Source organism: Myxocyprinus asiaticus, chromosome 17, assembly GCF_019703515.2.
Source record: "Myxocyprinus asiaticus isolate MX2 ecotype Aquarium Trade chromosome 17, UBuf_Myxa_2, whole genome shotgun sequence".
Lineage (NCBI taxonomy): Eukaryota > Metazoa > Chordata > Actinopteri > Cypriniformes > Catostomidae > Myxocyprinus > Myxocyprinus asiaticus.
This window is the reverse complement of record NC_059360.1, coordinates 38,494,948-38,507,179: the sequence shown is the minus strand read 5'-3', so window position 1 is coordinate 38,507,179 and position 12,232 is coordinate 38,494,948. Positions and strand designations below refer to the sequence as shown.

The following is a 12,232-nucleotide window of genomic DNA, read 5'->3' as shown; positions in this document are numbered from 1 at the left end:
TTCCGCTTCTCGCGCCTTGTTTCTCACTGATTCTAGCAGAGCTGCGCGTTTAAGAGCTTGAGACCGGTCTGCGGCACCTTCTTTGCCTCGCATTGCTCTGTCTATTGAGCTGTTTCCATCTACAGAGCCATACAGGTGCATTAGCTGAGGTTGTGCCTCCGGCTGTGTATTTGATGCTGCTAAACCAGATACTTCAGATGCGTCGCTAGATTTCAAAATAAGATGAACCGCGGTACAAATGCTTACCAACCTGTATAATTGAGAACCAATTGATATACTCCAATTCTAGATAAACGTTTTAATGCAAAGAGGAACTTGATGATAGATTTGATTATTATGAGTGCTAAACGTGCCCATTTGTAACCTAAAGAACCCCCCTCTACTAATTTGCTCTCAGCGCCCCCTGGCATCCTTTGAACGCCCCCTGGGGGACAGTGCCGCCCCTAGTGAGAACCCCTGCTCTATAGTGTCCATATTTCATATAGTCAAGACAACCGTTTTTTTATTTTTTTTTACAGTACCAGTGAGTATGAAGATGACATGAAATGATGATCCAAGGTTAGTTACATTGATTTCATTAAGTCCTTTGAGTTGTTATGACAGCCAACACTGCACAAGCTGAGCATGATATTCATTTTGTCCTCAAATAACACTTAAATGGTCATTGTTAGTTCTCCATCTGGATCGCTCATTTTGTTTAGTTTTACATTGCGTCTCGAGACCAGAAACAGAAAACAGGCAATTAGAATTATCATGGTGCCGCCCAGTGGTTGCTCAGGAAAACTGTGGATAATGTAGCCTATGTTACAAAAATTGATGATGTAGATGTCCAACTGTTATATCAATAGTGTTTTTATATTTTTACTTCTAGCACCCATACTTTACAAAATCAGATCTGATTACATCCATAAAGATGTTAGTAAAGTCAGGGGCATAGCAGCCATTTTAAAAGTGGGGGGACACAGCTGTCAACAGGTGGCTGGCACAGACCCAACACTTACAGTGCAGTATTAATATATTACAGCAAATATTAATATATACATATTATTTACTTTCAATATTTTTAGTATTTTAAAGATTCAAGTATTGCAAAATAATTGCAAAATTAGCTGCAAAATTAAAGGGCATCTTGCAGAGCACTTGCTTCTGTTTCACACATGACAATAAAGACTGAGCACAGGCTGGTCCTGAATAAATTATTTAATCAAGTACAATAATGTCAATTATTTTTTACTCTGTGCTTGTGCATTGTGGGATTTAAATGTATCCAAGTGGCTCAAATGTTTTGACTACGTACACCAAAATTCGTTGAGATCCATTTAATGATTCAGTGACCATTTCTGAAGATGCCAGAAGGTGGTGACAAATGAGTGTCTTGTGTGAAATTAGTTAGTCACTGAATCAACGATCAAAAAAAAAAAAAAAAAATACAGACCTGCAAAGAGAATTTAGTAGAGGTTTTAAGCATTAGAAGAACAAAGCAAATCTATCATTTCCCTACAGTCTGTGAGCTGCTAAACATGACTTTTATCAAAAGACAACAATAATAGTCTTATAATAATTTTGTTAATGTCCGTACGTTTTTATGTATAAAAAAAACTTGTCTATCTTTTTCCTATAGTTTGACGACTGCACACCAACATAGAGGTAAAAAACAGGAGCTGATACTAAAAATAGCTTTACATATTTAACACCGATCTAGTAATCTGTTTAAATAGGAAAAAACAATCGATCAAACTGTCACCTCACAAACATAATGTAAAACGCATAACTTAATGAAGACTCATGAGCTGATATAAAATCCACTTACAATGTGTGCTTAAAAGAAGGATTGTCCTTTGTTTTTTTCTGCTGTGCATTTAACGTAACACTCCCAATCAAGAACGATATGCCGATACATAACTCTCGTTTGTGTGTTCCTCATCTCAAGATTATAAATATACTGTAGATCAACATCAATGCCGATAAAAAAATGGATTAATGTTGAAAGCGACTTTGTAGAAATGAACGGTTGATTAGACTGTCTGACTGACGGCCTATTACGTAAGTGTTGTTTCGGCTCATGAAACTCACTTGTAATTGCCGGGATGGTCGCTCAATCAGCCCAAAGTAATAAAATGCAAAAAATACTGTATACAAATCCACCGTTTGGACTCGGTATGGGTTTAGTTTGGAAAAGTGCGGGGGACAAAAATCATCTTTTTAAAGAGTGCGGGGGTCGTGTCTCCCACATCCCCCGCGGCTGCTACGCCCTTGAGTAAAGTGATTAAGGATTTGAACTTTAAAAGCCTGGTCATGAGCAGACCTTTTGATTTTGTGTCCCTCTGATGGTTGAGTTTCATCTCATTAAAATCTTGTTTTCATCTCATGGCTTCATGGCACTTCAATCAGCTTTTTACTAAACTGACCCCAAAGATCACACTTCACACTCTCTATGAATATAACACTATACCGTACAATGTCCCTGAAAATTATTTGGACACTTAAGCCTCAAATATTTAAAATTCAAATGTTAAACTTTTCTTTTTTTTTTTTGTGCAATTACTTTTAACCAACTGAAACCAATGCCATTTTTAGTGGATCTACTATATGTAGTCAATTCCCCTCAAGTTCACAGAGGTGTCCTAGCAGAGTAACCACAGTACAGTACATGTGCCACTAAGTTTGACCAAAAAGTGTCCAAATTATCAAAATCGTGGCCAGTATATCTACTGTTTTATCATTTAAACAAATTTAATTTGTGAAACATTTTACTTGAGAAGTGTGCGTGTCCTGTTATTCTTTAGAAAACAAATGTTACATTTGGTAGAAGTACCTTCTACCAGCATCAGAAAGTAATTATCACGTACCTTTGACGTCTTCAAACCAGTCTTCAGAACACAAATGCAGTGTGTTTGTATACGATCTTAAGCATGTGTCTAAGTGTTTGTGCAAGCAAATATTATTTGTGTTTGTGCAACATTTGCTGTGTAGATTATCGTGGGCTCAATTAATGTTTCAGAGAGTAAAAGTGTTGGAGTGTTTTTGTAATTCTAGCTTACATTTAAATTCTGTACACAAGTGAATTGTAAAGTTAAATAAACTAAGGAAACCATAGAGGACAGAGGGTGACTTACGGTCATTACACTGCGTTCCCGTGTAGGAGGTCATTGAGCAGTCACAGGTGTAGTTCTCCCATTGCTGGATGCAGATCCCCATGTTGGCACAGGAGTCTTCTTGGCATGTAGTGCTAGGACCTATGGTAGCAAAGCAGAGCAATGTAATACTAGGGGCAAACGTCCCACTATGCTGTCAGCTGCCATGCAGGTGTTTATGCATCCGTATGCATGCAGTTTGGGTTAGTAGAGGTACTCAAAAGACATCCCGAAAGCTGTTGAACAAACTGAGACATAGCATTCCCTATATGATTCGATTTTAGTAATATATACAGGGCAGAGAACGTCATACTGAAGACATGTTCAACATGGCTTGTTACAACAGTAGATTCATACATGGGGCCAAGCATGAACTTTCAAACATCTGCACAGAGGAACAAAGGTCAATGACAACATTTAATAGCAAGATGTGTACATAGTCGAGTATGTACTGTTGTTACAAATGTTAAGACCAAATAGTGTGCACACCAGCCACGTGCAGTAGTGTTCAGCGTGTGCTAAACACATCTTGTTATTTGGCACACTTGGGTTCATTTTGAGGGAATGCAGCAAGAACAATAGAGCTCATTGTCCAATTCAGTGCAAGGGAGCGAAAGCATTCCCCTGAATTTACCATGTAAACAAGCTAACTGCAAATAAATTGGGTTTGAGTGCATTTTTCTTGTGAAATAATAACAAAAGGAGGTTAAACACAAAGAAACTTTAGTTTACTGAAAGAAAAAAAAATTAGAAGTGCATTTATTGCGCGACGCAAAGTGCAACTTCAATGCAATTGAAAGGTTCATAAAATGATTCACCCCAAACTATTTACTATTACAAATATAAGATATCAAATTGGAAATCAGAGAAAACCATCTCCTGAACTTTCACAGTGACTCATGCTCATATTTGTTATAATAACACTCTTACTGGTGTGAAAAGCCAAAACACTCCTCAATATCCTGTCTCTTGACAGCTCATAATAATTGGTACGAGACAGTAAAATCGTAAGATATCGTATGACTTTTATAGAAACCAACCAATCAAAAACTGAATCTCGATGTGATACTCTATAATTTGTTCTTTCGTTTCAAACCCCAATGTTTTCTTTGTTCCCTGGTACACAAAAGTAAGTTTCATATTAAAATCATGATTTAGGTTCAGGGTTTGGGTAAGGGGTCAGACTTTATGGTTAGGGTTAGGTTTGGATTAGGGCTTAAACTTAGGGAAAATCATAATAACATTGTTTGTTGGCTTGCTTATTTTTCTCTGTGGGAGACAACTTATACGATTTTGCCATCTTGTACTATTATTATGTCATGAGATCATGTTGTCAGTTTCACATCTTTCTGGGTTAAAGTGGTCTGTGTAGTTTATATAAATATCTATGGTAGTGTGCTGGCATTTCTAGTTCAATGATCACGCCTATCCTATTAATTCTTTTGCTAATAGTATTCCTGATCAGTGCATCTACAGGCAGACGAGAAGCGACCCAGGGTGAGATCTTTAATAGATTCTTCCGAGCCATCTTCACCCTTTCTCAGCTAAATGTCGTTAGCGTAAAAAAAAGGAAAAGAAGCAAGACTATATACAGCAAAACAAGACGTGGGGACTTAATTATAAAGGAGGGCTCATGTTTTATTAATGTAGACTCTCAGTTGCAATCATTACTTTTCGCACTTTGCAAGTCCCACGACCTTCACATAGAAGCAAGGCCTTCGTCTTTTAGAAGAAGTGAACCATTTTATACCAAGACATTGTTACAGTGAACCAGCTAGAGTCCGCTTTATGTCTGGGTGTTGAAAGAAGCAAAAAAACAACAAACAAAAAAAAAACCACCACAAGACAAACAGCAGCTTTCAGCCGAGCTCAGAATGGAACTGAACCTTATGTACCTTGTAGATCTGCTTTGGTGAAACCAACTTTGTTAGGCAAGGAACAGAAAAGCGAAAACAATCAAACAGGTAAGAAGGTGGTTGATGGCTTCTGTTAATAAAGCAACCGCTTTACTAACAGGACATGCTTTTACCATTCTTAGGAAGGGTTTGCACTCTTTAAGTTAATGTAAATTTGGTTAGAAGTAATAGTAATAAAATCAATGATCAGATTTTGAATGGCTGTGTAGATAAAGTGTGATGGCACTCAATGAAAGTCTTTCTCATAGATGCAAAGCAAATAAAATTCACTTGTTTGATTGTGCCAAAATACATGATCTTATAGGCTTGCAGGCTAATTTGTAAAGTAATTTACATGTAATTAGTGAATAAATATGCAGACAATCACTTTTCATTAACATATAGTCTACTTAAGTCAACATTTATTTGCCCTAAGAGCAAAACGATGTTAAAATGACTTTCAGTTGCACAATATGGATATGATAAAAAAGTGAATGCTTTACGTAAATCATAAAAAAAAAAAATAATAATAATAATAATTGTTACGATTATGTGAGGCAAGCAGTTAGGAGTGACACATAATGATCTTGCATTCTGTTAAAAAACAAAAAAAAAAAAAACAATGCAGCATTACTGCAGCATGTAATCGAGCCTTTGCCTTCCTAAGCACTGGTGCATCTTTGCCATCTGGTGGATGAAAAGCTTCATTACAGCAAAAGGGCGCATTCATTGCGTTATGAACCAGCAGAGATTCTGTTGCCATTGTGTAGCCATTCCACACACGGCTTACAGTTGTACTAAGAACATACAGAGATATGTTTTCATGCTTCTCTGTGAACATAAAAACCTACTCACGTTCACTTTTGGATGCTGTGCGGGAGAGATAAACGTAAACACACACACACACAAAGTTGTCCTATTCATGTATGAAATGAGGAGCTGAATTTAGATGGTGTTGGATGTGTCTCTAGCTGTGTAAAAAGTATGACATATTCAAAATAAGAATCACTTGTCTAGAATAAGCTCTGCACAGTCTGGACATTCTCTCAAACAACTTTATGAGGTGCATGTGCTGTACAATTTATATTTGTCTAAAAAAATAAAGTCAAGCATACTGTTAAAGCATAAGTCTGTAGGTCAAAATGTTTTCAAGATCACAAGAATTTAGTCAAGTGTTTTCAGACTTTTGACTGGTAGTAGTTTAATTATCAAAAAAAAAAAAAAAAAAAAGGACTGTTTACATAGAGCAAATTCCACCAGAGAAATGTGTCTCTACAACATCCAGAAGTTCATCCGCCTGGAACAGTAACAAGTAAAATAATGACTTAGACAGTTTTGCTGTTCAAACAGCAAATGTTGCATGTAATAATTAAAACAGGCACAAAAATAAGCACATTTCTGCTTTTAAACCCTTCGGAATTCCTGTCCCTTTAGACTTAAATTGAAAGTACAGTACTGTAAACACATTTAGTTCACCCAAAAATGAAAACTTTCTCATCATTTACTCAGATGTGTATGACTTTCTTTCTTTTGCTGAACACAAAGATTTTTAGAAGAATATTCCAGCTCTGTAGGTCCATACAATGCAAGTGAATGGAGACCAAAATGTTGAAGCTCTAAAACCACATAAAGGCAGCTTAAAAGTAATCCATAAGACTCCAGTGGCTAAGTCCATATCTTCAGAAGTGATATGATAGGTGTGGGTGAAGAAACAGATCAATATTTAAGTCATCTCCACCACTGGGCAAGGTGGAGAATTTATGGTAAAAACGGACTGATCTGTTTCTTGGAACACAAACTATTGTGAGGGCACGCAAAACTATTTCAGAAAAACAATTCCCGTCCTGTCCTCTAAGGGGTTCCGTAGATAAGTGTGGGTGAGAAACAGATCAATATTTAAGTCCGTTTTTACCATAAATTCTCTGCCTTGCCCAGTAGGTGTTGATATGCACGAAGAATGCAAATCGCCAAGAAGAAAATAATTATGTGAAAGTGAAAGTGGGATTGACAGTAAAAAATGACTTAAATATTGATCTGTTTCCTCACCCACACCTATCATATCACTTCTGAAGATATGGACTTAGCCACTGGAGTCTTATGGATTACTTTTAAGCTGCCTTTATGTGAATTGAAAAGTTAAATAAACTAAAATCAACATTTTGGTCTCCATTCACTTGCATTGTAGGGACCTACGGAGCTAAAATATTCTTCTAAAAATCTTTGTGTTCAGCAAAAGAAAGAAAGTCATACACATCTGAGTAAATGATGAGAAAGTTTTCATTTTTGGGTGAACTAAATTGTTTACAGTACTGTACTTTCAATTTAAGTCTAAAGGGACAGGAATTCCGAAGGGTTTAAAAGCAGAAATGTGCTTATTTTTGTGCCTGTTTTAATTATTACATGCAATGTTTGCTATTTGAACAGCAAAACTGTCTAAGTCATTATTTTACTTGTTACTGTTCCAGGCGGATGAACTTCTGGATGTTGTAGAGACACATTTCTCTGGTGGAATTTGCTCTATGTAATCAGTCTTTTTGGATAATTAAACTACTACCAGTCAAAAGTTTGAAAACACTTGACTAAATTCTTGTGATCTTGAAAACCTTTTGACCTACAGACTTATGCTTTAACAGTATGCTTGACTTAATTTTTTAGGCAAATATGAATTGTACAGCACATGCACCTCATAAAGTTGTTTGAGATAATGCCCAAACTGTGCAGAGTTTATTCTAGACAAATGGTGGCTACTTTAGTTAGTTAAAATATAAGATAGTTTGGTCTGTTAATTTTTTTTGGTCACTACATAATTCCCATACTTCCATTTGTGTTATTTCAAAGTCTTGATGACTTCTTTAATATTGCTATATAAGAAGAAGAAAAAGAACAATAAGTAATTTGGACACACCACACAATACATTTTAAGAATAATTTTCTGTGGTGATTGACAACATTTCACAAATGCTGTTGATAGAACTTTTTTTTACCTGGAACATTTCTTTTACAGTGAAGCCAGGCAGCTATTTTGATGTGGATGTACAGAAATCACATCTTAATGGATCCAGGCTCTAAAGTCCCAGACTTTAAATTTAAAAGTTTAATTTTATTTGCTGACAAACGGTGATGTTATAAACTGCATGTTTTAAATTGCGCAATTGCTCACTGTGAATAGGTCTGTGCCTACATGGACGTCAAAGCAGTAAATGTGCATTAGTTTAAAGGAAAGTAATTTTCACATATATTAAGGCCTGTGGTGTTCATACACCAGATCTCAGTATTTTTGTCTTCTGTAATGCTTCTACTGTTTCCAATCACAGACATCAGTATACCAGTAACAAGCAGAGTTAACAGACTCTCATACAGTCAAGCAACAAAACGTGAAGATGATACAACAAAAGACCAAACAAATTCAGTTGATTCAATTTTATTCTTAAACTGGTTCAGCAAAATGTAAAAGTAACATGAACTCAAAATCACTGAAACACAACATTGAGATGTGATGAGTAATGAAGTCATGATGGACAATTAATTTTGTGAAGGATGGACAAGTCATAGAAATGTTTGTACACAAAGTTTTACTAAAACAAGACATTTCTATAATAAATAAAATGAAGAATAACAGAACACTGAGAACAAAAAAGTGATTCAGACAAAAAAAGAAGAAAAAATTGCAAGCCTACACAACATTTAAATGTACAGAAAACAAATATATTAGCATGCACAATGGCAGAGATATCATGTCCAAAATAGAATGGATATTAGCAATGAGTCAGTAAAGGAAAATTCTTGTGTGGTTTACAAGTGATCCATGCTCAGATCTTTAGAACATGTTTGGCATTTAACATAAAACCATTTGCTATGACTGAAGTTTAAAAGCTGTTCAGCTCTACGACCTTGTGGTCACCATATTGAAAACTGTAGTTTCAATTTATTGACACCCAAACTGTCAAATTCTATGTAGTTCATCATTCCAAAAATACAGTCATTTTTTGGTACATTTCCATTTACTTAAGAATTTAATTCGCTCTTTCTTTGTACTGATATACAGCACTGTAAGACTACTCTGATATGTAATTAAATAACAACTATTATATATAAAATCAAATGCACAAAGACTTGTATTATGTAATTATGTACAATATGCTAATAATATATCTATTTAAAGGAATATTCCAGGTTCAACAGACGTTAGCTCAATCAACAACATTTTTAGCATAATTTTAATTACAATAAAAAAATATTTTGACTCGTCCCTCCTGTTCATTAAAAAAAAAAAAAAAAAAAAAGCAAAAAACGAGGTTACAGTGAGGCACGTACAAAGGAAGTGAATGGGGCCAATTTTTTAGTGCTTAAAGGCAGAAATGTGAAACTTATAATTTTATAAAAGCACTTACATTAACTATTCTGTTCAAATGTGTATTATTTGAGCTGTAAAGTTGTTTAAATAGTTATTTTATGGTTGTTTTAGGGTTTTAGGCAACAAAGTTGTAAAATTGGCTATAACTTTACACAGAAAAGATAAGCATGCAATTTTATCACACTCAGATCATGTTAACACACATATTGTTTACGTCTTGTGGCTATACTTTTGAAACAGAGTATTTTAATGTTTACGGATTGGCCCCCATTTGCTTTCATTGTAAGTGCCCCATTTTTGCTTTCTTTTTTTAAAGAAAAGGAGGGAAAAGTCAAAATAAATGTTTGTGGTAATCAACTTTATGCCACAAATGCCGTCGACTGAGCTTAACTTCTGTTGAACCCGGAATATTCCTTTAACTCACATTCAAATCTATCTAATACATTTTACTAATTACAAATCATTTCTTTTACAAGTAAACTCTACATTTAAAAATCTAATTTCAAACAAGAACTGCGGATAACATTCACATAACACATTCTCCATAATTACCCAACAGCTGCCCATTTATTTTTTATTTTTTTATGGTTTAAGGTCAAAATCCCATCAGATAAAATGATGTTTTGAGTTTCAAAAGTTCTATCTGAATTCCATTTCAATTCAAAATACTGCTACATAAATATTCCTTCATAAAATATGTTTGTAACAGTGTCATACTAATTGGTACAAACAACGACTTGGCTGATCCTAGCATGACCAATATGGCCAACAAAACTATTAAGCAGCCAGTGGGCTTAACAAAGAGCTGGATGGGCAAAAGATGTGACAAGCAGGGTGAGAAAGATGGTGTGATGGGTCAGTGAGGTGGAGATGGAACTACTGTTTGCATTCATGAGAAAGAACGGGCTCCTTGAGCTAGAGTTGTAAGAGGGTGTACCTTCACATCCTCGCTCGATCTGACCGCTGCGGAACAGGGCGTCGTTTATGAGGTCAGGAAGGCGACCATTCAGGTCCACAGATGCCAAACAACCCTTGAAGCCATCCCTGGAGGCTACCAGTTTCGGTAAGTTGTTGTACATGTTGGGTCCCAATCCAGCAATGTAGAGGTCACCTAAGTAAACAGAGGTAATATAGACCCCGCAGTGTTCACATCATATTCACCTACCTTCTGATTGAGGGAATGCAGGTATATGAATTTGAGTTGGTTCACGTACCTTTTAAGTCCAGATTTTTTGCACCGTTGACAACTTGGCTCACTGCCTTGGCATCGACTTTCAGTGTGTGAATGTTACTGTTGTCTCTAGTTATAACAACATTATGCCACTGGTTGTCATGGAGAGCTCTTTCACTGTTGCCTTTGATTACATTGGGGCCATTTCCAAGATCAAACACATAATGTATGTACCTATAAGACAAAAGTGTGAAAGACCAGCTTACAAGGTGAGTCTGATTTCAAAGCTTATATTCCATAATTGTTCTCAGACCTTTAGATGTTTTATTAATAAGATGAGAGACTCAATCAGTACATTTACAGTTACCTGTATTGCACCAAACCAGGTTTTTTGCATAGTCAAGCTACAGTCTTCAGGCCCTATTTTAAGAGTGCTATGCCTTAAGCACAATGTTATGAGATACGTTATACTCGCAAAGTCAGTGGGCATGGTCATGAAGTTTTGATATTTTCGTGCAAACATGCACTAAGTCTAGGCGCATGTGGCGAAATTGTGCGTACAAAGCACTAATAGGCTGGGTCAAGTGCAATTTAATTTGGAGGTTCTTTTCCGGTTGTTGTGCCATCTGCATCCTATTATGTATTCCATTCCGTCAAGCAAGTCGATATAAATAAAGGCAGCTTATTCGTAATAATGAGGCAGTGTAAATGAGCTGTATGCAGTGCATCCCCTGCTTTGTGACTGATTTCTCTATCAGCCTCTTTGAGACTATTGGCTCGTGTCCTTGTCATCTGCTTGAAATATGCTTTGATTCTCTCCATTTTTCATTGTTTTGTAATGTATATTTCTTATATGTTTCTCTGTTTAATGTTTAATTTCTGTACAGCATCTTTGAGCTTTGGAAAGGTGCTATACAAAACAAACTTATTAGTATTGTTATTAATTAATCATATTGATCTACTGACACACAAAGATGACCATCTTTTGACAGTGCTTCACCCGATTGGATCGATGACATGAAAATATTGCCCAAAGTTAGTTACATTAATATCATTAACTACTTTGAGTTGTTATGCCAGCCATCATTGCAAGTTGAGCCTCAACTCACTTTTACGCCAATTAACACTTAAAATGGTTGTTGTTCTCCTTCTGGATTGCTCGTTTTGGTAGTTTTTACATTGCTTATTATGGAGAATGGAACCAGAATAAAGTCCAGGGGCAATCAGAATCATCATGGTGCTGCCCAATGGTTGGTCAGGAAAAGTGTGGATACATGACACAGTGCGTAATTAAATATTTGAAGGACGTCAGCTGTGGAAGTGTTAAATACACATTGTGCATCACCTCTGTCTTTCAGATTATGTGCAAAACGTTGAGGCCAATTGTGGTCCGATTGACGTGTAAACATTCTGGACGAAGCAGAGCTACAATCACATTATCTATGTCTGTTAGTGCGACTTCGCAAAAGCCGCACTGTGCGATTTCAGTAAAAAAATACATAAATAATACATTTAAAAATACATATTACTGTTTTATTCCATCTGAAATCAAACTCTGAAGTGCATGTAAACGTAATGGAAGACTCATTTTTTATTTAGTCCATCTGAAATCGAACTTTTAATCAAAGTGCATGTAAATGTACTGAATGACTGAAATAATAACCATTTCTTTGTTTTA

General features: G+C 35.9%; 1 protein-coding gene across 5 annotated transcripts in view; it reads right to left on the bottom strand.

Annotated features, from left to right (window-relative positions):
* The window catches only part of LOC127454684 (neurexin-3a), a 444,655-nt gene that overhangs the window by 271,029 nt on the left and 161,394 nt on the right, over positions 1-12,232 (bottom strand). For 4 of the 5 annotated variants that reach the window (XR_007899593.1, XM_051722045.1, XM_051722042.1 and 1 more), the window contains exons 14-17: positions 10,598-10,788; positions 10,321-10,494; positions 5,030-5,056; positions 3,117-3,236 (exon numbers count right to left, since the gene is read on the bottom strand). Coding sequence is in view for 4 of the 5 variants with exons in the window: in XM_051722045.1 (XP_051578005.1) it covers positions 3,117-3,236; positions 5,030-5,056; positions 10,321-10,494; positions 10,598-10,788 (512 nt within the window). In the remaining variant the exon portion in view is untranslated. The remainder of the gene's footprint in view (positions 1-3,116; positions 3,237-5,029; positions 5,057-10,320; positions 10,495-10,597; positions 10,789-12,232) is intronic. The other variant, XM_051722044.1, reaches the window with a different exon arrangement.